This window comes from Alosa sapidissima, chromosome 18 (genome assembly GCF_018492685.1).
Source record: "Alosa sapidissima isolate fAloSap1 chromosome 18, fAloSap1.pri, whole genome shotgun sequence".
Classification (NCBI taxonomy): Eukaryota; Metazoa; Chordata; class Actinopteri; order Clupeiformes; family Clupeidae; genus Alosa; species Alosa sapidissima.
In genome coordinates, this window is record NC_055974.1 from 6,412,937 (window position 1) to 6,438,603 (window position 25,667).

Here is a 25,667-nt window from a genome sequence, read left to right on the forward strand (position 1 = left end):
ACCACACCAAACCATACACACTTTGTGTTTGTACAGACTGATCTCAAGACAGAGCTTTTCTTTTGTACAGACAGAGCTCATGAAAGAAAAAAACAACAACACAGTCTGTTCTCAGATGTTTTTAAATGTGTTTTGTTTTGTTTTGTTACGCGCACTTATGTGTCATGTCGAACACACCCACGCAGGCCCAGCATCAGCTCTCTGTGGCCTTGCTGTCCGAGTAACTCCATGACCGCTCGCTGCACGTACTGGCTCCCCCTAAAAGATCTTGGGGCACTGGCTCCAGTCCTGGCTCTCTTTGGCCTCCCAGTAGCCTCCACGGTACACATAGCTGCTGTTCCCGTTGTCAGGGTCTGACCTCTTCTCAAACCACAGGGGCTGGTAACTGTCGATGTCTCGGCCTAAGGGCACAAGAGCAGGGTGGGCAATCAGACAACCTTGACCTTGAGGACCTTGACTGGATCTGAGTGGGATCTGCTCATGGATGGATGGATGGATGGATGAATACCAATAGATAGACAGACAGACAGTCAGACCGACAGACCGGCAGACAGACAGACAGACAGACAGACAGATAGATAGATAGATAGATAGATAGATAACTTTATTAATTCCTAAAGGTTTCAACAGGAAGAGGACAACTGGGACTTCTGGAAAGGTCTCTCTTATGCCCCCCCTCCAGAGCGATGATAGCCTCCCTCCCTCACCCCCTTCTCACCTTCCTCCAGCGCGATGGCAGTCTGCGCTTCCCTCTTGCGTCGATCCAGCCTCTGAGACTCCTCCAGACGCTGCTTGTGGGCGTTGGCCTCGTCCCAGAGCCCCTCCTCCATCAGGCGCTGGTCGGGGCGGAGCCGGCTGTCCGTCGGGGCCACGGCATCCTCGGGCTCGTTCAGAGTCAGTGCCAGCGACGAGAAGTAGTGCATGTTCTCCGCGTTATCTCTGGAAAGAGCGATAGAGTGTAGTGTAACGTAAACAATACAAGAGGAGAGTAATATGAAGGGTCTGCTACAGCTGGTACTCTCTCTGGACAGAACATGAATGCAAGTTGTTACATAATGTAATGCAATCAATGGACGCCAGCAATAAATGTAGTTTTTCAATCATCCGCCATGATCATTTGTAGACTTAATGTCCTCCATTAACATTAATGAGAACTACATTGGATTCCTGCTTACGGCAGTGGGTATTTCTTCCACAGTAGTTTAGCAGGAAGGGTCTGGTAGACGGTCTTCTGCCGAACGTCAGGGCCCCCACAGCCGCCGCCACTGCTGTCAACTATCTTGGCACACTCCATCTTATCGTCCCACGTGCCGGACAGTATGTAGTGGGCTGCGTCCTCACTGTCCATCACGACCCCCGTCACCTGAAAGACAGGAAGGAGGAGAGAGAGAGAGAGAGAGAGAGACTGAAAAAAAGTCATACTAATGTCTGCTATCTTTATCTTTATTAAATGTTGCAGACACTTTTACCCAAAGCGACTTACAGAAGTCAATTAGTTGCAGGACCAGACTCCCTGGAGCAGCTCAGGGTTAAGTGCCTTGCTCAAGGGAACAATGATGGCAGTAACTTTTCAGACTGCTTCATGTCGGCCCCTTCACCACTATGTTACCACAATCCCCTAATAACATGATGCTGTTTCCACAACTCGCTCCATTAATTTCCCCAGGGCTATTCTCAGTATTGAATGCCAAGTGAGAGGATGACATTGTTAGTCAGAGCTGGGCAGTTAGAGGTGGATATCTTAACCAGGAGACAGAAGCACATGTACACACACTTGCATTCAGATCCAGACACAACAACTATAGCTGTTTTTGGCCTGAGGGGAAGTGAGGTTTGGGGACCTCTGTCATGTTAGGAATGCATACTGCTGGCTGAGTGGTAGATCTGCATTCTGTAGCACTTGCTGATTTTTTTTCTGAGAGGGCTGCACTGTCAGACTGTTTTTTAAACCCGAATGTTCTATTATGAAATGTCTTTAATAGTTTAGTGTTGTGGTACTTGATGCAGTACTGCCATCTGATGGTGTGAAGGTATAATCATATGTGTCTGTCTCTCACACACACACACACACACACACACAAACACTCACACACACAAACACTCACTCACCTTGCGAGGGGAATCCCGGGAGAAATAACTGTAGGGGGAGAACTTCAGATGGCAAGTGTCCTTCGTCCGACGATTGACTATTTCAATGTCCCCAGACTGAAAACCAAAGACAAGTCATAAAAAAGCTGTGTGAAGAAAAATCAGCAAATGCATGTGATTTGCATGTGATTTGGAAACAACCTCTATGCGTTCAGTACAGCTCTTTTACAGCTCAGCTTTTAACTTATTAACTCAACAACCAAAGAGAATGTCAGTAATATAACTGTAATGCATAGAAAATATTTATTTGCTTATAAAATCACACAAATATATATATATATTTGTTTGTGGTTGAAGATACCATTGCTTTCCTCTTTATGTTACTGTTACATGTCAAATTTCAGCAGTGCACAACATTAAGCACAATTGTAGTAGCTGGTGCCCTTCCTAAAAATACTTAACTGTTCCAGTCCCAGTGCATTATAATTAAGCATGATTAATACACAATAATATATAATATCTCTCCAGGGATAAGTAAGCTGGTGGTTGAAGTGCTGCATGTACTGGGCCAATGAGAAAGCTCATCACTAACAGCATGAGCTCATCAACAAAACAGCATGAGCTCAAGCAGACCACAAGGGGGAGCTGTGTGAAAAACAATCGCTGTAGACAGATGGCGATGAAGTGAATCAGGGCCCATAGTGACAGAATATTCTACATGCGCATGCAACTACACACAGACAATGTTGCCAACCCATGCTGTCTTGCTCATGCACTACACACTCTCACACACACAGACACACACACATATGGAGGCACATGCACATTCTGGGAAGAAAGGCTTACTTGGTCGATCCAAAGCTTCCCCACGATGATGTTATGCACTGTGGAGGTGACCTTGCCCCAGACATAGTGGTTACCACTGGAGTGGAACTGCAGATGGATGTAGCCTGGAGTCCGGCAGATGAACAGAGAGGACAATTAATAAAAGCTCCAAAACACATTGTCTCGAAATACTGAATACAGGACCCACAGCTTACATCACACAGCAATGTACTTGTTCTAAAGTACACTCAAAGCACCTTTACAGCATTCTGGCATCAAAGTACACCAGCTATATATATCCACAGAATAGCCACCATATATATCAACTAAATGAATCCATTAAAGCAGCGGTCCCCAACCACCGGGGCGCGGCCTAACCGGGCCGTAGCCTACAACAAGAGTTTAAAAAAAATGCATGCAAACTAAATAAACTCAATTTAATTTGCAATAATGTCACATTCGCAATAATACCCACTGACGATGGTGAGCCAGATACCTCAAAGAAAAAGAAGGGGTCATTCAATACGAAATATGACGAGTCATATTTAAAATATGGTTTCGCAGAGACCGGTGACTCGCATGCACCAAGTCCTTTATGTGTGGTATTTGGCGATAAGTTGTCAAACGAAGCAATGAAACCATCAAAGATAATTCGACATCTAGAGTCCAAGCATCCTACACTTAAAGACAAACCCCTTGAGTTCTTTGAGCGTAAGAAACGCGAGCAAGAAGGACAAAAAACTAGTGCGTAAAGCAACCACATCGGTGAACGTGGCTGCGCTAAAAGCCTCATAGTGGCTAGTCGGATTTCTAAATCTAAGAAGCCCTTTCCTATTGGGGAAGAGTTCATTCTGCCTGCTGGTAAAGGCATGTGCAATGAACTCCTTGGGGAGGCTGCAGCTAAAAAAATAGCTCAGGTACTGCTTTCTGCAAGCACTGTCCATAGGCGAATTGATGATCTGTCAGAGGATATCGAGGCACAGTTGTTAGAGGGTGAATGGGTCACCGTGGTACGCTATCCAAGTTGGTTGGTTGCAGGTCACCGGCCAGAGTGTTTGAGTTGCGAGAGCCGCTGCAGAGATTTCTTACAGAAAAAAAGTCACCGTTAGCTGCACATTTTAGTGATGAGGGCTGGGTGTCAAAACTCGCTTACCTGTGTGACATATTCGGGTTGCTTAATGACCTCAACCTGTCACTGCAGGGGAGAATGACGACTGTCTTTAAACTGGCAGATAAAGTCGCTGCATTTAAAGCCAAGCTTGATTTGTGGGTACGACGAGTGGATCGGGGTGTATTTCATATGTTTCAAACAGTAGTGGGGGTTTTGGGAGAGACTGAGAGAGAGGGTGTCACTGTCTTCCATCACCCCCAGATGGAACCTTCTTGTTGCAGGGAAACAAGCACAGGGCTCCCACTGATTATATTCGTAATGCACGTTTAGTTCCCATGTTTTGTTACCATATTTTGTTAAGCATGTTCACACATGATAGATGTAGCTTCAAGTTGTTCAATTTTCATAGTTCATATTTTTCAATTCAAGTTCATATTTTTCACATTTTTAAGAGTTCGTTACCTTCACTGTTCATACATAACTGGAGCTAGTTCTTTTCAAGTAATGCATGCCCAACACAGAACATCGAACCCCCCCCCCACCGGTCCGTGAAAAAAAAATGGGAATCAAACCGGTCCATGGTACATAAAAGGTTGGGGACTCCTGCATTAAAGCACTAACCTCGTGGCATGACAGAGATGTATTTCCCACGGAACTTGCTGTCGATGGTGATATCCTGCCACAGGGTCCAGCCCCGCTGGGACATCACATGATGGGCCGCCGCCGGGGGGTGGTGGCTCACCTGCAGAGGAGCCCATCAGCTAAAGGTCATCACCAGCACGAGCATCACTCACTCACACACACACTCACACACACACACACACACACCATCCATCCACCATCTCATCCATCACAAGTCCTTGAGATAACTTTCATTCAAACACTAACACTAAGTAATAAATTATGATGGTATAGTACACAATAAAAAAGGGGATTTTGACATCTCACTATGTTTCTGTGTGAGAGGAGAGCATTTGTTTGCATATTTTGTGTGCACATGAGAGAGCATTGTGTTTACATGTGTATGACCAAACATGCTTGTGTGGTTGTATATGCATACGACTTAGCATATGAGTTTTTTCCCCTACACCTGGATGTGCACACTCTCTGACCTGCTCGCAGAGGGAGCGGTAGCCGTAGTCCTCCAGGCGGTCCAGCTCATAGGTCTCCCCCAGCAGCGGGTTGAAGGGCTTGCCGGTGCGGTGCACTGTGGTGGAGTAGGAGGAGACAGAGAAGGCCGCCACCAGGCACATCTGCTCCAGAGACGTGGAGCAGTGGGCAGCCCGGTCCAGCAGCTCCGAGTACTCCAGGTCCTCCGTCAGACGCTGGAGCATGGACAGGGGCTCGTTGAAGTTCACCTGGACAGGACAAAGGGTACTATACTGTTTGAAACAGGACAAAGGGTACGATACTGTTTGAAACAGGACAAAGGGTACTATACTGTTTGAAACAGGACAAAGGGTACTATACTGTTTGAAACAGGACAAAGGGTACGATACTGTTTGAAACAGGACAAAGGGTACTATACTGTTTGAAACAGGACAAAGGGTACGATACTGTTTGAAACAGGACAAAGGGTACGATACTGTTTGAAACAGGACAAAGGGTACTATACTGTTTGAAACAAAAAAGGAAAAGAAATACCTTACCATACTTTGTTGTAGGTACATTTACTGTAGACTAGAAAAAACCTTTTCTATGTTCAACTGTATACATATTCTAGACATGCATATAGCACGTATTAAAAATGTATTGCAGACCTGACATTCATCTGGTAGAAGAGAGACTCGCACACATTCACTTACACAAAGAGAGAGAGAGAGAGAGCGCAGGATGCTTACGGGCATGGGGATTTTGGACAGCTCCTTGCCGATGCAGTTCTTCATGATGCTCCATAGGTTGAGGGAGTAGTTGGGCTTGTCAGGGATGCGGGTCCGTCGGGCTCTGCGCAGCTGGCCTGAGTCAGAGGAGTTCTGCACAAACACACACATACACATACAAACACACACACACACACACACACACAAGCTGACATTACACAACAGCTAAGGCTCCACACTGGTGGAGGGCTTGTCTGGATTTACAGTACAGTACAGTTGCTCTGGATTGCAGTGCTTTGTCTACTATATTTAGCATGTGAACTCGCCTCTTACGTGAGGACAATACACCATCACCAGACTCAGGAAATAAAAGCTTGAGCAGGTAGAGCTAGTGTGTGTGTTTATGATCAAGAGCTAGTGTGTGTGTTTATGATCAAGAGCTAGTGTGTGTGTTTATGATCAAGAGGTAGTGTGTGTGTTTATGATCAAGAGCTAGTGTGTGTGTTTATGATCAAGTGCTAGTGTGTGTGTTTATGATCAAGAGCTAGTGTGTGTGTTTATGATCAAGAGCTAGTGTGTGTGTTTATGATCAAGAGGTAGTGTGTGTGTTTATGATCAAGAGGTAGTGTGTGTGTTTATGATCAAGAGGTAGTGTGTGTGTTTATGATCAAGAGGTAGTGTGTGTGTTTATGATCAAGTGAGGGTGCCACTCACATGCTCTTGACTCCAGTCGGTAACCAACCCACCACTCATGCTCTGGCCGCTACTTGAAAGTCTGTGATGGGACACACACAGTTTAGTGGAGTAGCAGAGTATAATACACACACACACAGGCATACACACACACACACACACACACACACACACACACACACAAACACACACACACACACAAACACACACACACTCCCACCTAAATGCTGAAAGCAGTCAGGCGGGAAATTATGTTTTAATTCAGTAATGCCCTTGAGGTTCAGCAAAAGACTGCTGTGTAGCCTGTAATACGGTCCCACTTGTAAAAGCTTTACAGTCTACAAGGTCTGAGCTGACTTGCTCTTTTGCTGTTAGGCTGATGCTTGTATTCAGGTTATTTATGGGTACATTTAGCGGTCATTGTTTCTTCCTGTTCTTTCGAAGACACAGGTCCACTCTGACGGTTCTAGGTTCTTGCCCCTCTGACCCACCTGTGCTTGTTGTGCTCTGGCGAGGTCACTGTGATGAAGGCGGGAGAGTCCTCCATGGCATCAAAGAACTCTGTGTTCTCATCCTCGTCACTCTCATCCCCCTCAGCCCCCTCTGGGAAACACACACACACACACATTCAACAGTAGTGGAGCACAGTCAAACAGTGTGTGTGTGTGTGTGTGTGTGTGTGTGGTTTCACACCCTAGGGGTACAAGGTCACAGTCCTCATTAGTGCCTCTGCCCATAAGCCATCTGGACTTGTCAATTCAGGTCATTCCTGATATGTAGAAATAATGAGCAAAAACAGCTGGCCAAACGCATGGTTGCATTTTATATGGTTTATGTATTTATGGTTGAATACACCTCTTCTGGGCCGAGTGTGGCTAGGAAGCTGTACTTGTGTGTGTGTGTGTGTGTGTGTATGTGTGTGTGTCCTCTACCTGCGTGTGGGTTGGGCGCCTCCCTCCACGCCCGCTCCAGGCAGTTGTGTTGCTTTGCCAGCTGCTCAATGGTTTCCTCCAGGTGGTGGCGCTGTTCCCTCTCGTGCTGCAGAATTCTCTGCCACCGCCGGCTCTGCAACTCCGCTAGGTCCAGGAAGTCCCGGCATGCCTACGGGAGCCGCGCCAGGCGGACAGGAAGGAAGAAGCAGCCTTAATCACGCTCACGTTCCAAACGCTCAGGTAGAAATTAATGCATTTGGCCCAAATTAAAAATGATGGGGAATGCTTCCGCTGAAATTTTGGCACTCTGGGAACTGAAGTCATGGTAACAGATGGCGCGCCACGCGAGAATATCTCCCTCTCAGCCACATTTCAGCCACCTTTAGGATGATTCACCAATGCTCTTGGCATCTACAACATCCAATGGACAAAATTCTACTTGTTTTTATTCATTTTCATTGGACACTGTGCATTGTAACTGGTACACCCTCGTTCAAAAAATAATTGAAACAAGTAGAAAAAAAGCATCCATTTCTCCAGAACAAGAAATTGTACCTGTAAGAGGAAAACAATTCCAGGAGACAATAATGTGTTTATTTCAGGAAAGTAAAAAAGTGTGTACTTTAGCAGGGATTTAAAGGAGAAAGGAATGCACATTAGCTCTTCCTCAGATCTTAGACTAGCTGTGAACTCCTTTCAAGTAATTTGTACAAGGGAGTAGTGTTACAAAATAATCCTTTGCAACACAGTTGATTAACAACACTTCACCGTAACCGAATAAACAACAGTATGCCCTTGTTGATTAATTGTACGTTGAATCTAGTAGCAGTACTCAGTGCTTACTGCACTAAGCCTCCTTGGAACTTTTGCCACCAAAAAGTCCTACATAGCCAACTCTGTTCCGAAGTCTATGGACAGAAGCACTGTACATAATGCAGAATTGCGGCAGGGTAGGGTCAGTTGAGGGCATGGAGCTAAGGTTAGTTCATCAAGCCTGTGGCATTACACTCACATTGACCATAGCATTGCAGGTGATGCGGAAGAGGGCGGCGCGCTCGTTGACGGCCTTGAGCTTGTCACTAGAGCCTTCGGTGGCAGTGTGGAACTCCTCGTACTCTCCCAGCGAGCGCTGGAGGGCGGTGCCGTGCTTGCCGATGAGCTCGTTGCACGTGCTCAGGTCCTCGAGCTTGCTGGCGAGCGTCTTGAGAGCGCCTTGCGTCAGGGTGCGCTCGGCCTGCGAGACGGGACCCTCATCGCCAGAGTCGTCTGTGGCCAGAGGGGGCAGAGGCAACAGCGTTCAGAATGTCATAAAATATGAAGTAGAGCAACTGACACACAAGATTTACTGTGATATAAAAAAAACGCTGTTAGTTCGATTAGAAGATGATTTAGGGAGTCAATGCACAGGACAATTGAATCAAGCACCATTTAATTTGGTGTAGAGCAGACCTCTGATGGAGTATCAGATTAAATGCCATACTGAAGGTCAGAGAAGTTTGTATTCACTGTACATTGTGTTAACCAACTTGCATCATTGTATAAAACAGAGAAAGCTGGAGAATTCACAAAAGCAGGCAATAACGTTTAGGTGAAGGCACTTCAACATACACTTTGTCTATATATATATATACATGTGTAGAGATTGAAGCCTGCTTAGAGAAACATCACTATACTGCAGTAAACACAATTATACAGATATGTGGGACAAAAAAGCAAAGACACAAGATGGAGGAATGTCTGAGTTGGGAAGCAGGAGCAGAAAACCACCATGTTACTGTCTGCTCTCATTCAAGCAGCAGACCCCCAACACCCCCCACCCCATTGAGCACCAATTCTGTGAATGAAACACGGTTGCCTTGGAGACGCAATCCCACGCAATCAGCAGGCTGGCCTATTTTTAGCTGCAGCGGGACAGGGTGAAAAAAATGACGCATTTCAGCCCCCCCCCCCCCCCTCCCTTCCTCTGCTTTCCTTAGGAGTCTGCAAGAGCACAGCAATCACTAGCAAGTACAGCACACACTGAGAGGAAAGGGAGAGAGAGAAATCCAAAACAACCTTGGACACCAGACATTTTACACAATACAATCAGAGTATAGAGCCAGAGCTGCAAGCTCCCCATTAGAACTGCAGGGTGATACACCAGCTGTGGAGTGGCACTACCCACATGACTCACTTTGCCATGGTGGGAAGTGAACACAAACAACTTCACAGGTGAAATTCTGCCTCTATCTCTTTCTCTCGCACACACACACGCACACACACAGGCGCGCGCGCGCACAGACACACACGCACACACAGAACACACACACTAATAATGCTCTTGAATACTGATCAGTATGAATCATGCCAGAGAACTGTAGTCTTGCTCTCTCTGCCCATTTAAAACAAACCGAATGCTACTGGAGATGAGTAGAGTGCCACTGGACACTTAACCTGCAGTTAGTGTACGAGTCACTGACCTGGAGGATGGACATCAGCTGAACATGGCATCAAATGATGCCTTCACATAGTCTTTCCATTGTGTAACAGAGTACAGTGCCTATCAGACATCAGACCACCACCTGGATCCCGCAGACCTGGATCATATAACAATGAACACTATTGTTTTTACTAATGCGGGCCTCTGCATTTGGGAGCAGAGGTGTTGATCTACATGAACACACACACACACACACACACACACCACTGAAACAACAATATGGAAAATCAAGTACTCCAGTTTCAGTTGGCCAAATCGACCAGCACTCAACATGACAGCTAAAATTTATATTGATGACATTTTTAGACTGATGGCATCAAAAAGTACCTTGTTTAACAACCACCGATTAATTATAACTTTCAACTTTCCCAACAAAATCTCATCAGCTAGCTTGGTGAGCTTAAAGCAAGAATTGAGGGGGACTTTGCAACCTAACGACATCAGAGAGAAATAAAACACAATCTGGGAAAGTGGATTAGTGTGGTCTTAGAGGAAGAAGATTAAAAACAGACACAGAGACAGCAAGAGTGATGCAGAAAACAACAGCGTATTCAAAGCTGCCACAGTGGTCCTGTGACCCAAATCTGGCAAAGGAAAGGCGCCGTCATGGACGAGCGTCTCTACGCACTCGCTGTGTTTCACACCAGCAGTGTCTGAGGTGTCTCAGGTCCGCCCAGCGCTCAGACCTTGAACCTGGCCAGTGTCTCAATGAGAGCAGTGCGAAAATTAATCTGGCAGGAGATGAATCATGCCTGTGGTGTGGTCTGTATGTTTGAGGGGAGTGAGAGAGAGAGAGAGAGAGAGAGAGAGAGAGAGAGAGAGCGGGATGGGGGGAAAAGAGAGGGAGAAAGAAGAAAGAGAGAGAGAGAGATGGAGGGGGGAGAAGAGAGAGGGAGAAAGAGGAAAGAGAGAGAGAGAGCGGGATGGCTGTTGATTTACACAGTGATGTCAAGATTGAAAAACACATTACTGATGAGAGCTCTCACCTTCCTGAACCTGACTGGGGTAGCTGTATGAGTCATCTCTGACTAAACTACAGTAGCCTTTGCTAACAGAAACTGAGAAAACCGAGACAGAGAAAATGTCTATGGAAAGACATATAGGGAAACATGGAAAGAGGAAAGGCATAGTCTTAATCCATAAAAAATGGACAGATAGATAGATGCTGTTATTTTCATGATACAACTTAGCGGATAATACATGGGAGTGATTGCTGATGTTGGCTCCTGCTGACCAGACTATCCACTTTATCACAACAAATCCAATTAGCACATGGCCCTTTTCTCAATCCTCCATTCACACCCCTAAATACACACAAAGAAACACATGGTCAGGTTACATTCACAAACTCCCAGAGCTGCAGCCACAAACCTTGAATTTTGCAGTACTTACAATAGCTCTTGCTGTTCTGCCTCATCTCTGTGGGGCTATGTAGGTAAAGGCTAGTGTTTAAATACTCCCTAATGAAACAATAGGAGTCCTGTTCAGCACCAGCCCGGCAAGCCAGAGGACTGTAGACGTAATGGCATAACTGCAAAAACAGCACAGCCTGTCTTCATTGTGCTGTGCAGCTCCCTAAGCTGCAGCATGGTCACAGGGAATGTTAAACCACCTAAATAGGTTCTCACCCCCTTCAAATCCTGCTGAGTGACTTAACTGTAATTACTAAATGTATTTTGCCAGAGAAAAGAGCCAGGAGTGGTTGGCTGAAGGAGGCAGTAAAACAGAAACAATGTGGAGACACACAAGCTCAGAATCAAACCAAATAAACACACATGTTCTGTACTGGTACATACTCTCATAGAGGACACTGTCCGCTACCCTCTCACTGTCCTCTGTGTGAGTTTGTACTAACACAGAAAATGTGCATTCATTTGACAGGATTGTGATATAAAACCATCTATTAACCAACATGTTGTCTTGACTATAAAATGATTTGGTATTGACAACATCTTTAATGCATGTACAACCAATGGCACTGGTTTGTTGACACACACACACACACACACACACACACACACACACACACAAAACACAATTAATCAACATATTCCCACAGTAGAAATGGAATGTTTCGAGCACAACAGTCAATCATCTTGAAAATAATTAATTCATCCCATGTACATTTATTCCAGCTACTATTATTTTTTTAATGATGTGGCCCTACAGAGTATTTCTCCTTCTGCTGTAACAGAAAAGGAAAACATCCAATGTGTGCTGACTACACATACACACCCACAAACCAAACCAGAGACCTCCTTCATGACTATCCAAATGAAAAAAAGAAACAAATACTCACGAGAGAGGATCCTTGTGGCTTTCTGTACAAACACTGGAGAATCTGATGAATGAATGGGTGGAGGAATGCTTTCTCTCTTTTCCTCCCGTACTCTCTATCTTTTACTCTCTCCTTCTTGCTCTTGCTCACTCACTCACTGCCGCCTCCTCCTCCTCTCCCTCCCTCCCTCCCTCTCTCGCTCCCTTTCTCCAGTCACCTTCATCTGCCCCTTGTCTATGTGCCTCTCATTCACAAGCACTCTCTCGCCACCCACCATTCCAGCTCCTAGTGTTTTCCGTCATCATGAAAGAGGTGGAGTTTGGTGCACAAGGGGGCTATTTTAATATAGCATACATACAACATCATAATTCATAGATGATCAGTGTGAGATATGTGAGAGAAAAATAAGAACAACAGCAAGACAGAGGAGAGAGAGAGAGCAAAATACAGGGCAATGGAGATGTAGGGAGAAATAGTAGGATGACCGATGGGTGAGGACATAACACAAACAATGAAGTCAAAATATGGCTCTGATTGGTCTGCTGTTTTGGTAGTGGACACCGTCATGAAATATAAATTCATGTCATTGACTCCCACTGGCTTAACATCAGGAAACTGTCACCCTGATTGTCTGACACAATCCAAGCAAATTCAATGACAAACAAAAGATAAATGTCACCATCAGGAAGCTTAAAATATAACTACCAAATATGTTGACTATAGGGTGTGCAAAGTAAAATTTGGCTTTATGACACTATGTTCTATGTGTGCAGAATCTGAGGGTGAGATATAAACACGTCGCTAGAGCACCTCCCTGTGTTGGACAGAGGAACTGACACAAGATTAATCCAACAACCAAAAGGAATTGCTATTCCTCCCGTTTTCTTCCTGCATCTAAAAATAATGTCTGCTTCCGGAGTCAAGGTTAGAATAGATTATGGTTGCCGCATACATGCATATCTGTTACAGCAGTATTCCTGTGATATACAAGGTTGCCTTAAAAGGGCAAATAGAACCTTAGATGCATGAGTCAGGAACAGAATATTGGCTGCGTCATTCCTCCAAGTGGTGCCATACAAAAATAGAACGTCCCTGACTGTAATACCATTGATGTCCTTGATCTTCTGTGTTATTTCTGCTCAACCGTTCAATTGTGGTTTTCACTTGTTTCTTGACATTTACAAGATAGATGGCCGCTGGAACGGTCACTTATCCATGACAACACAAAAGCCAAGGTTTCACTCACCTGAGTGGTGCATCATGTGAGTGGTGTTGGCTTTGGCCTGCTGGAGGGCAGAGATCCAACGCTGACACTCCCCTTCAGAGCTGGCCTTCAGGTAGTAGCTCCGACCACCACTGCTAAGCACCAGATGGCAGTGGTCGCCCACCTCGATGTGCGTTGTGGCCAGGCTAAGGGTGCCACGACAGGTGTGTGCCATGTCCGCCTGAGTCCTATAGGACAGGGCGTGCACGCGCACAAACACACACCAGGGAAAAGAGGCATCTAACTAGTACTACTTCTACAGACACACAAAAGCATAAAGTTACTTTCTAGGAAAGGGAGTTAAGCGATTGCTTGCCATCTCAGTTGCCTGCATGCATGCACACAAGTGTACACAACAAGCATGCACACACAGAGACACATAAATAAAAATAAATATATAACAAAAAAATAAATAAAAATGTATTTATAAAATATATGCTTATGGACATAGGCCAAGGTCCAAGCCACCACACACACACAACCATTACTCTCAACATGATATTGTTACTGAATATAATTAGTATTATTAGGCTATATACATAAAATGTCTGTGGCAGCAATCATCCATCTATGACCAGTCTGGGTCACGGCCACATGTTCTGTAAATAACTGTTACTAGAGTAGGCTATGCTTGAAAAGCAGACATTCATTTAAAAAAGAAAACTATAGAACATGGCTTGGGGATTGCCCTTTATGCTCAGACGTCACTAGGCTATGCAACTTTGTTACTGCCTGTGCATTCATTTCTTAACGTCAAATCGCCTAGTCAAGGTTGCATACTAACAATAAAGGACTGCTGTAGCAGTCCCTGTGTTTATTTAAATACATTATATTAACAATAGCCCAAATCATTAGTGACCTTTAAGAAATGTTCGCTAGCAAGCTATCCCTAAACTTGACAGAATATTACTATGTTACTAGCATAGCACTGGAATAGCTTTTCAGCTATCCTACCTGTAGTATGACAGCAGGCCGTTGCTAAGGACGAACCACCGCCGCTGATAACCCTTCAGATAATTGGTCCACTTGAAGAGCCATCCTTTGTGGGTCCCCGGCACCTGAACTTGTGTCCCTGAGGAGGTAGGGGATGGCAGCAAGCTCATCCCTGGTTCGCACATTTTTAAATGATACTAGCTAACAAAATGTAGCCAGCAGTGAGTGGATGCAACCGTTTAGTGAGGTGGTGCTGTTCCCTCACCAACTGCCTAGCTGCGGGGAACACCTGCTTCACGTTATTCCTTGGTTTATTTCAGGGATGCCAGACTGAGCAGGGCTGACTCATCGAGGGAGTCAAATAGACAGAAGAATGCCTGCTCCTGCCCCATCCTGCATCCTTTGGTTTGACAGGAGGGTGGAGCCTTTAGCTAGTATGATGGAACATTTATGGGACTAGGGAACACGCTATGACGGAGTTCGAAAACGTCGTGAAGTACACAGTGACGACGGCGCACTTAAAATGACGTGCGATCAAATCTGAAGTGATACGAGTCTTCCTAGCAAAAATCCTGTTACAAAAATACCGAAATATATGAGCTAATGCATTTAATGGAAAACTCCACGAACTCCGCATTCCTTCTCTCTGAAGTACTCCCTTTATCGCTGAAGTTTGCAGACTGCAGCACCGAATTACCCAATAAATTAATAATGGGTTAGGGTGGTGTTTTAATTACCGCACAGTACCACTGCAATTACTGTCGAAGAACAGATGATGGCAGTGCATTCAAGTCTAGGTGCTATAGGAAGGTACATGACCCGTCACTAGAGGGCCTGTGAACTCGCTAATCGACTAATGCACATTCATACCTCAACAAATGCTGCTGCTGAGGACACACACTATAGTCTATACACTTCCCATTCCATCTCACTCCGTTTGCACAGGAAACCCAGACATTTGACCTGCCAGTCCCATGAAATGTACATTAGTTAGCTCTGGGCTTAGAATTACCAAGGCATAAATAATTCAGGGCCAAGTAATGAACATCCACAAGATTGGATGTCAAAAAAAAAAAAAAAAAAAAAAATCGGGACAACATGAACTACTTACGCACACAAGAGACAAGCCGTGCAAACTAGGATCACTGGGCCCATTTAAAAAGGAATCATATGACCTGAACCGTGTGTGATGGTGCATGTGCTCAAAATGTTATGCAACAGCTTTACTTATCTCCTCACATGAGCTGATGTTTTGTGAGACAGAACTTGCTCAAGGGCTACACTTAAAAGCCATCTTTACAGAATTCCACACAATTATTAATGGCATACTCTTGTACGTTTCTACAAGACATCTGCGAGCGTAGTCTGAAAGGCATTATTTTTTAGAATTGTTACTCAGAACCCTAAATCAGGAGTATTATCCCTAACACTCATACATGCGTTTGTTTTTGGACCATACAAAGGGGAACTCAAAAGTAGACAATCCAAATTTATGTTTGTCATTTATTGAACATTTTTGTACATTGGAGATGGGTGAAGAGAATGGTGGATAAAGATTAAAAAAATTGCTTGGGACAAGTTCCACAAAATACATCTCCCAGAAATCTGATTTTGCAGTCGAAATAGCATGCATCTGCCACTGGTTTTACTAGACGTTCTGCACAAACATAAAAAGACAAAAACTAAGAAACTTTAAAAAAGAAAAACATAAAATACAAAAAGGTCACTGTAGACTAGCTGCTGAGCTGACAGTTCCCATACTAACACCTGATATAAATATGGAATTGTGTGACTTAAAATCACTTAGAAGGGCAAATCCTGTGAGGATTTTTACAAGCGTGGATTCTTCAGTAGGGTCTGTCCCTTCGCTCCTGGCGATGCTCTCCTCTGTGAAGACAAATAAAAGGTTGTCAAAATAAAGTAAAGTAAAGATGGCACCTAAACACCACTTGAGATTCAATGACCTACTTGTGCTGGCTTGTCACCAAGCACAATAACTAATGCTCAGGATAAACACAAATCAGTTTGGGCTATTACTATATTATAGACCATTTGTATATTACATTATACAATGGTCCTTCTGCTCTCAGACTGTCAAGTTACATATTAGATCCAGTTTTACCAAAGGTCACACTCACTTCATGTCCATCATCTTGCCAGGTGGTCCCATGCCTCGCCTTCCGCGGCCACCCATGTCATCCATGGGAGGTCCCCCTCGCCCCCTGGGGCCACCGAAGCCACCCCGGTCCATGCCACGACCGCCGCGGAATCCTCCAGGACCACCGCGATCACCTCCTCTGCCTCCCCGGAAGCCACCTGGACCTCCAGGACCACCAGGTCCTCCAGGTCCCCCGCGGTCCATGCCTCGACCCCCTCTCATGCCAGGGCCACCACGGCCACGATCACCCCCTGACAGGAAGAACCACAACAGGTAAGGACTAACATAACATTCCCAGAATTTCACTCAATCACAGTCTGGGCGATTAACTTTCAGTTTAAACCTGATGCCATTGAAATACATGTCTGACCTTGACAGACCAGAAAATTTACGCCATGGCAGACACCCACAGCCACATCCAATTGCTTCAGCATGACTATGGCCAAATGTAATGAGTGGATCTGGCAGATTGAGGCAGTCTGTGCAGGGCTCTACAGTGCGCCCATTTCACTCGCACATGCGAGTAAAAATGATGGTGTGTGAGTGCAAAAAAAATATTTAGGCGCACTGGTACGAATGACTTCCAACCATGTCAATGTTTGTCTACAAAATACACCGCAACATCGAGAAACATTACTGGTGCAAACCATAGAATCACGTCGCGAATGCAGCATAAAAACTACACCTCCCATCAACGTTAGCAGTTTCGCGTTGTGACTCGCTAGTAGTCGCTCCTATCAAATCCATGAGTGTGCAGAAAAAGCGGAAAAGTTAGACTAGCCAGCCAAGATGCAAAGATTGAAGAAATTAGTTCTTCTATCCACCGAATTCATCGGATATAGGAGGAACAGGATGAGATTCTGAGAATGCAGTGAGAGAAGGAAAGGTAACCCAACATGCCTTTTAGCCCAGTTGACATATTTGCTGCAATATGCAAAATATAGCTGTAGCGAACAGGCACAAAAGTAGCCTCCTGTAATACTCCCATTTTATTCAAAGGTAGAACGCTACTGACAACTCCAGGCTTCCACGCATGCTTGTTTGTTTACACTGAATACAAGCTGAAGTGCAAAACGAAAGTAGGTGTTTGAAAAATAAATAATTAAATATATATATTACATACACTTGATAGCCTATGTTGGGTTTTGTGGAAGAAAAAAATGGACCGTTGTAGTATTAGGCAGTATGTAGTCAGATAGGTCACCATGGGCATATTTGGATTAGCTACAGATGGATTCACAAATAAATAAATTAGCCTACATTTGGCAGGATACTTGATATACAGGCTAAATGCAAATATGACAATGTATTATATTATTTTACATTAACAAAATGTAGGAAAATAGAACAGACTTAAAATAAAGTAGGCACTGATCTTTAAAATCCTGTTTCCTGTAGCCTAAATGTTGTCAGTCATTCTTAATATTCGCACTGGCATGTACAGAACTGACTGTGCGCCCAAATTTTTGTCTGTGCTCCTAAATTTTTTAACTTGGGCGCACAAGTGCTCCTGGGAAAAAAATGTTAGTGTAGAGACCTGCTGTGTATGTGCCTCAGACAGAGGGAGAGTGACTCACCTGGAGGTGCGAAAGGAGGGGGTCCAAAGCCCTCTGGTTTCGGGGCTTTGCACTGATTGCACTCAGTTCTCCACGCAAAGTTCTGGTTGCCGCAGCCCCTACAACAGCAAACGCACATCATTAGATCCTAGAACTCAAATCATTCACATGTTGGGTTTTTTTTTTTTTATGTGGTAGAGACATGGAATAGTTGCTTACGCATTGGGGCACTGCCAGTCTCCAGCTCTGGGCTGCATGTTCCCACCAGTGGGACCACCACGTCCCATACCCCTTGGGCCCCCTCGGGGCATAAAACCGCCACGGTCCCCACCACGTCCCATGCCACCACGGCCCATCATTGCTGCAGGAGAAAAAAAAAAAAGAAATATTCAATGACTGCCTAGCTTCTTTCAACTGTGACAATAGAACAGTCTTGAATGACTTCAGAGAACTGAGAGAAATGATTATAATCACTTGAACAAGAATTGTGTGTAAATCACTATAGATTAATAAAAAAAGACTAGGTTTTCCATCCCAATCTCACCTCCGCGTCCCATCATGCCTCCCCTGCCGTCCCTCATGGGCATCTGCATTCCCATGCCCATCATGGGCTTCCTGCGCGCCATAGACACCTTCAACCGTTTGCCTTGGAAGTCCTTTCCTGCAGATACAGAAACGGTGCATGAAAAAGGTCAGTAAGAGGGCACTGCAATTTGGTCAGCAAGAGTTTTGAATATAAAGCAAATAATAATAAAATAATGTGTTAAATAGCTTACCGTCAAACCACTCCACTGCAGCTTTGGCAGAAGGAGGTTCCTCATAGGACAGAGTAGCATCTCCTTTGTTTTTGCCAGAGTCCTTGTCTTTGTAGAGGTTAATGGCGGGTAGACCAGTGCGCTTGTTTATCTACAAGAACAAGCCACAAATTCAAATCCCAATATCTCCAAAAACAGCTCCAACACCACAGGTGACAAAATGTATGAGGGCACCAATTCCAGAACCCCACCACCCTTACCCTGATGATGCCACTGTGCTTGAAGAACTCTGCCATTTCTTCCAGAGTAGCGCCCTCAGTCAGGCCTGTGATGTAGATGGTGCTGTTCTCAGAGTCATCCTGCTCTTCAGGTCGGCCTGCACACAAACAGCAAAGTGGAATGAGTGTCATTCAGGCTGCGGCTTACGGCAATTACTGTTAAAAATACAAGTGTAACTTGCTAATGGAACTTTAACAGATGTAACGATTGCACATACCCATGTCTGAGTCGAATCCTGGTGTCCCAACGAGCAGGAGGAAGATGGATGGAGAGAAAGAAAAGCGACGTTAGTTTGCATGCCTGCTTTGCCCAGTAACCTGACACAACTGGTGCTCTACAGCTCCTGAACCAACATTAACCCAAGGCACTCTCCTCTTAATCTGCACTTTCAAAAACGATATTACCATGAATGTCGTGCCCTTGACATTTTGAGAAAATGCAAATGTTCAGTTAGGATCTACGCATGAGATGACTACAAAAGAATCCCATTTTCATGTGCCATAGTTCTAGCAAGTAAATGCAGAAATAAAAAAAAAAAATATATGGTTTGAGACCCATTTGACAACCAGAACCAAAAAAAATGGAATCCATACCAGAATTCTGATAATGTGAATTATTATAATGAACAGAGGAACAGACTACATGAGTGAAGCTTTGTTAACCAGTAAAATGTTTGGTTGTTTTTTTTCCTGTAGTTTTTCCTTCTCCTTTTTTGAATGTCATAGGTGTCTGAACTCAAACACACCGTGTAATTTTGCATACCACTTCCATTAAACACTGAGGTCAATATGTGCTAGAACCCCTTAGTGAAAAGACAAGACTACTGGCCAGCAGTAGTTTTCTTAAAAACATGTTTTTTTTTTTGTTTTTTAAACCCCCTGAACTAGTACAATACCCACACAGTCAGTGATGGAAAAAAACAAATAATCAGTTTTCAATTCTAGTGTATGCTCTTGGAACTCATTTAAACTTACCACCGGGCTTACTGAAGCCACCTCTGTCTCCAGTGATGCTGGGGGGGGAGTAAGCGAAGATATGAAGGCGATATCCCTTTAAACAGCCACTTCTGGACCACAATGATTGGTAGGGGACTGATGCGACCACACTTCTAACACTAAACCCCCCCAAAACCAGGGCCTAGGCTTAATTCCCCCACTCCAATTATCTGACACTTAATATCACAAATATACTGGGATGGGGTAGTTGGGTTTGTGCTCACTTCACCACGGCCCTGGGCTTGACCCTTTTTACATACATGTTTGTCATCAGGTGGCGGCTGAACAGTTCTGGGGTTATGTCTATGTTTGTAAGGAAAAGGGTAAGGGCAGTCTTTATTACCAAAGGGGGTGGATTATCCCCCTACACTTCTCTTTTACAGAATAGATGAGTTGGAATTGTTTCAGAAGCAGCTCTACTAGCTTCGTATCACCGGCAGAGAAGCATTAGACATGGTGCTACTGCACGCAGCACAACAGCAGAAACACCTGCTGCTGTGTGCTACGGGCCTAAGAGGGATGTGTTAACATTGTGTTACTGAGCAACACACTTCAATACATGTCAGCTGCTTCTGAAACAATTGGCGTACACAAAGCTGTTACATGCAGTTAATCCAAATGAAACACAATTCAATACACCATTTCCTTTGGTCTTACAGAATGTCTCAGCAGAAATAACAAAGTATAAGTGGTGTTTGTAGGAAAGTCCCAAAAAAGATAGTTACATTGTGTTTTTTCCTTTCATAAACAAAAACAAATTATTTTTATAAATGTTATTTGTTATTTAACCACACTTTTTTGTACACCTTTCTTCACTTTAAATGTTGTCCCCTCTTTCTCAATAGGCTGCCGGCCCACACTCAAACTGAGCTGTGGTACTTGTAAAAGTATAGACGTGTTTACATGGCTCTCACTTTGTTACCTGTAGCATATAAATGCGACAAAGCATGTTAAAGAAAAATGTTCAGAATGACACTTCACAAAAAGACAAGCAATCCAGTTCATGTAAAATTTAAATCCACAGTTCAGAAAAATATGTTGCTGTACCCCTAACCTATGTCAGGGGATAAGGAAGGTGAATGCAGTGGATAAGATAGCCCATGTACCAAACCATAGACATAATCCCTTAATAATAATTCCTAAACCCAAAATTAATATAACTCTGTAAATTAACATACACTACACATTTCCTGTATAAACATCCAAGACATGGTGAATTTATAATACTATGCCAAAAACGTTCAATTTTACACCACCACAGCATTCACCTTCAAAAGCAACTCTTAAAGTTAAAATGTGTAAAACGCATAACCATACCCCACTGAATCCTGAAAGACCATCAACTACGAATTATAAATATAGTTTAGATCAAAACGTGTACCCCCAAAAAAAGGACCTCAGTTTAGTTCACTCCCACCCATGATGTGAAAAATGTAGAATTTGAGTGGGTAAAAACAATTTCTAGACCTTTGAAAACACAAGACGATATGTCCTCTGAGTGTTCTGCTTGATTCTACACATTTTGTTTACCTTAAGTACCATTACTTCGGGTATTGAGATTCTACAAATAAACAGGTTTCACATAAGCCACCAAGTTGTAAATCTAACCAAAGACCCCAAAAAGTATTTTTGCAATCAAGAGGGGTATACTACGAAACGAGGGTACTGGCTTACCCAGGTAACTTCAGGAGTTGCTGCTGATCTCAAAACAATGTCACTTCAGAAGCAATACATGCAGTGAAGGGTTCTTTTGGAGATCGGCAGTTACTCCCAAAGTTACTAGGGTAAACCAGTAACCTCGCTCAGTAGTATACCTCAGTAGCACATGAAATTTGGCCTATTTTGTGGGCACTGGTCAACCTAACAAATTAACTGCCGCTTTAGGAGCAGTGACTTATTTGCACAAGCAGCTCCTACACACTCCTCTTGTGAACACCCTTCACTTGGTGAAAAAAACTCATTGAAGATGTTGTATGCACTAACCAAGAACAAAAAAACTGAAGTTATTTTTTTTTTTTTAAAAAGAAAGAAAAAAAACCTCCCATCCCACTAATGCAACTCAATACCAAGTCTACCATCTTACCTTTAGCCATACTAGGGCAGGGCTGAGAGCAACAAACCCAACAGCTCATAAGAGATTTAACAATGGGGTGTCTAAGCTAACTCATTTTGATGAGTAGATTGGAAAAACTTAAAATACTGTTTACTGTAATCTAAAAAGACAAATCCAATTTGTCTGTCACTTTAATTAATACATTTTGTGATGAACGGGAACGTTTGCCCTCAGCCCCAAGTGATGGCTTCACACAGCACCTTTGGGAGAAAAAGTGATGAAGAGGCTGAGAGGGTCAGACGAGCACTTACCCCATGCCTCCTCGGTTCATGGCCCCTCGCATGCCGGGCGCTCCGCCGCGCATCATCCCGCGGTCAAACCCCCCGCGGCCTCGGCCCCGGGACTCCCCCCCACCCATGCCGCGGCCCTCCCCATAGCCACCAGGGTCCGCACCCGAGTAGCCACCTCCGCCCATCCCGTTGCTGTGATCCTGCCTGTAATTACCTGGGGGGGGGGGGACAGGACAGCTTTTAGTCAATCCTTCCAGGTACTAACTACTACAACTAACACAAACAAAAACATCCAACTTTGCTAGTAATGAGCTTACTGTATTGGCTTGGTGGTTTGTACTCAGTCTGCTGGCCATAACCTCCTGCTGCGCCGCCCTGCTGACCGTACTGACTGGCGGGTGGCTGGCCGTAGGAGCCAGCAGGCGGGGCATAAGAGGGGGGGGCCTGCTGTGTTGGCGGAGGGGCCTGCTGCTGCTGGTAGCCTCCGTGCTGGCCGTAAGAGGTCTGCTGGGCGTAGCCGCCTTGCTGGGGCTGCTGGGAGTAGGAGCCCTGTGGGGGCTGCTGGGAGTAGGAGCTCTGGTCGTAGCTGGACGGCTGCTGGCTGCTAGCGCCGTAACTACAGAGAGAAAGCATGATATACCATGTCACTCAGTACACAATCAACTTGGGAAGCGTTTGACCAAGAGAAAAAAAATAAAGGCATGCCAGCAAGAGCAAGCTTGTTTTTGACTGCCAAAGCACACACTTGTGTGTGAGATGTGAAAGTCAAAGGACCAAAACAATTCCAGACAGAGGAAATAAGCACAGTCCGTTTTTTTTTTTTTTTTGCTACTAACGTAACTTAGAACCATTAAATTCAGACGGACCTGGGAGGTGCTGTCGAAGCTGGCTGCTGGCCATATGCAGGATAAGCCTGCTGGCCTCCATACCCAGACTGGGCACCATAGCTGGGCTGGCTGCTGTTGGTGGTAGTGGAGGCAGAAGCGGAATCGTAGCCTGCGGTTCCGTAGGATGGCACTGGCTGACCATAACCCTGGGGAGCAGCAGGAGTGGCATTGTATGCAGCTGAGGAGAAACAGTTTTAGAAATTCAAATAGTGTTTCACCAAACTTAAGAGAAACATGAAACACAAGGAACTTTTTACTCTTTCATTTGTCAGTGACCGCTCAGATCGATAGTTAACTCCTGAGCAATTAACTATGCATTTAAACAAACTCCTCTATTATATGAAGAGTCCTACAGAGGAGAAGGCACTTACCGGTAGCTGGTGGCTGCTGTCCATATGAGGACCCATATGCCTGTTGGGAGTAGGCACTCGAAGTGTTGCCTGCCGGCGGGTAGGCCGATTCAGCAGGCTGGCTGTAGGAGCTGTAGCCCTGCTGTTGGCCATAAGCCTGCTGGCAAAAAAAATGCCTCCGTCAATATAACAGCCAAAACCTTAATTTAATATAAAAATAGGCCACTTTTGAAGTTCATAGGATCAGAAAGGCATCATGAGTAACTCACCTGTGTGGTCTGCCCATAAGGCTGAGAGGGCTGGGCCCCATAAGACCCATACCTTGAACAAAAACATATTACCAAAAAAGTTAGCATATATGCATCAGCAAAAAGTTTCAATGAGGGTAAGATGTTTTGCAATACAATAGGTTACTATCCAAAATATAAACACATTACAAAATACTTAAGAAACTTCACTTGAATAAAGTGGGTAAGCATACTAACCCTTGCTGGCCTGCAGGCTGACCATAGGAACTGTAATCTGAAACCGAAAAAGCAGTCAATAATTAAGTCTCCATATTGTCCACACTCCACAAACAAACACATTCACTTGACTGAAGAAAAAAAAACATTTTTCAGGGAAACTTGGGACAACTAGTCGGGTTATAGCGAAATGTAGCCAGTTGCCACAAGGAAACACTGCAGCACCCGATGAATTCGGAGAACTTCGCTTAATTAATTTAAGAAACTAGACGACAAAGAAAAAAAAAAAATATATATATATATATATATATATATATATATATATATATATATATATATATATATATATATATATATATATATATATATCAATGCTACGACTGAGCGCAATCTTGCGCCCCAAGCCAGACTACATGGCCGGGGCCTCCAACCCTCTTGTACGGAAGAAGTCACGTGTTCGCCCGCCATTTCAGTTTAAAACAACAAGACGCCGTCCGTCAAGCCACAATTATAATATATTTATTTTGTGGATGCATTTAGTACTTTAAATGGTTATACGCATGAGTTCAATAAGAATGGGAATACAAAAGTGTTTACAATGTAAGCCTGAAATAGTGCCGTTCTTAAAGAATGAGTTCTTCGTCTGTCGAAGGATCACCCTCGTGTAGCCTTCGTTACCAGTTACCTAAATCAACCGGCTAATGCAGCTAACGTTAGCTGGCTAGCTCAAGCAGCGTAGAATTTTTGCTAATCGATAACAAACACCGCCGTCTAACGTCTTGGCGAAGTTACCCCATGTGACTAGATTATAACATTTTAAACGGGATCTCGCGTAGTCTTTGCTGAACCCAAAAATGCACCATTTACTTGGACGCGAAGCTGATATATCTTTAGAATGTTACAACCGGCAGTATCCGGTAAGCTAACAAGTAGGTTACCGTTAGCCTGGCGTTCCAATGGCTACAAGGCTGTGGTTACCCCATCCCCCATTCCATACGTAGTACTATGCAACCGACTAGCATTAGCTCGCTTACAAATAAAATGGACAAACACAACTGCATACTTGATTTGCACGACACAATGCGTAAAACGCAACTCAGACAGGGCAGTTACAGATATATTTCTGACATAAAGTGGAAGAAATAGGCAAAAACATGCACATAACAGCCTCACTGTTCTTACCTGCAGCAGACGCCATTTCGCGTGATGTCTGAATGCCACAACCAACTTAGCTAACAACGCGAAGGGTGCGCATGCGTAGTACTTTCTTGGAATGTACCAATTTGATCCATTATAAATACGTCTGAATTTCTTTTCATGTTTAGGTGTTCCTTATAAGCTATACAGTTATCAGAAGATATTATTTCAATAGCATTAACACATACACATATCAGCAATAGCCTTATGGCCACTGACAGCGGAAGTGAATAACATCAATTAGCTCGTTACAATGGCAT

At 44.3% G+C, this 25,667-nt stretch overlaps 2 protein-coding genes across 5 annotated transcripts; both read right to left on the reverse strand.

Annotated features, from left to right (window-relative positions):
- Positions 1–104: 104 nt before the first annotated feature.
- Positions 105–14,896, reverse strand: LOC121690336 (oxysterol-binding protein 2-like). Of its 3 annotated transcripts, none has more exons than XM_042070826.1 (15): positions 14,689–14,896; positions 14,445–14,595; positions 13,473–13,678; positions 8,482–8,735; positions 7,470–7,638; positions 7,029–7,140; positions 6,559–6,619; positions 5,866–5,997; positions 5,137–5,382; positions 4,646–4,766; positions 2,935–3,038; positions 2,110–2,205; positions 1,176–1,363; positions 719–939; positions 105–401 (listed from the first exon to the last, which is right to left on the reverse strand). In XM_042070826.1, the coding sequence occupies exons 2-15, from the start codon at positions 14,591–14,593 to the stop codon at positions 259–261; spliced, it is 2,202 nt and encodes a 733-aa protein (XP_041926760.1). In that variant the 5' UTR covers positions 14,594–14,595; positions 14,689–14,896; the 3' UTR covers positions 105–258. The 3 variants fall into 3 exon arrangements, with proteins under 3 accessions (XP_041926760.1, XP_041926761.1, XP_041926759.1); XM_042070827.1 differs by having other exon boundaries at positions 14,445–14,562; positions 14,689–14,895; XM_042070825.1 differs by having other exon boundaries at positions 14,445–14,896.
- A 1,012-nt stretch (positions 14,897–15,908) lies between these two features.
- On the reverse strand, positions 15,909–25,494 carry ewsr1a (EWS RNA-binding protein 1a). 2 transcript variants are annotated; one of them, XM_042069816.1, is made up of 16 exons: positions 25,393–25,494; positions 24,232–24,268; positions 24,016–24,067; positions 23,768–23,903; positions 23,376–23,574; positions 22,827–23,125; positions 22,531–22,723; positions 20,146–20,183; positions 19,389–19,406; positions 19,153–19,268; positions 18,914–19,043; positions 18,682–18,798; positions 18,357–18,498; positions 18,159–18,256; positions 16,562–16,832; positions 15,909–16,310 (listed from the first exon to the last, which is right to left on the reverse strand). In XM_042069816.1, the coding sequence occupies exons 1-16, from the start codon at positions 25,406–25,408 to the stop codon at positions 16,271–16,273; spliced, it is 1,902 nt and encodes a 633-aa protein (XP_041925750.1). In that variant the 5' UTR covers positions 25,409–25,494; the 3' UTR covers positions 15,909–16,270. The 2 variants fall into 2 exon arrangements, with proteins under 2 accessions (XP_041925750.1, XP_041925749.1); XM_042069815.1 differs by having other exon boundaries at positions 23,768–23,906.
- Between the last annotated feature and the right edge of the window lie 173 nt (positions 25,495–25,667).

Coding starts and splice junctions, on each gene's coding strand:
- LOC121690336 (XM_042070825.1), bottom strand. CDS start 14,608: ATGTGCGAACCAGGGATGAGCTTGCTGCCATCCCCTACCTCCTCAGGG. Junction 8,736..13,472: donor TCACATGATGCACCACTCAG/GTGAGTGAAACC, acceptor CTCTGGCCACAG/ACGACTCTGGCGATGAGGGT. Junction 1,364..2,109: donor CCCGGGATTCCCCTCGCAAG/GTGAGTGAGTGT, acceptor CCTGTCTTTCAG/GTGACGGGGGTCGTGATGGA.
- ewsr1a (XM_042069815.1), bottom strand. Junction 23,575..23,767: donor ACAGCAGCCACCAGCTACCG/GTAAGTGCCTTC, acceptor GTTTCTCCTCAG/CTGCATACAATGCCACTCCT. Junction 16,833..18,158: donor CCCTCCTTTCGCACCTCCAG/GTGAGTCACTCT, acceptor TCTTCCTGTCAG/GGGGTGATCGTGGCCGTGGT.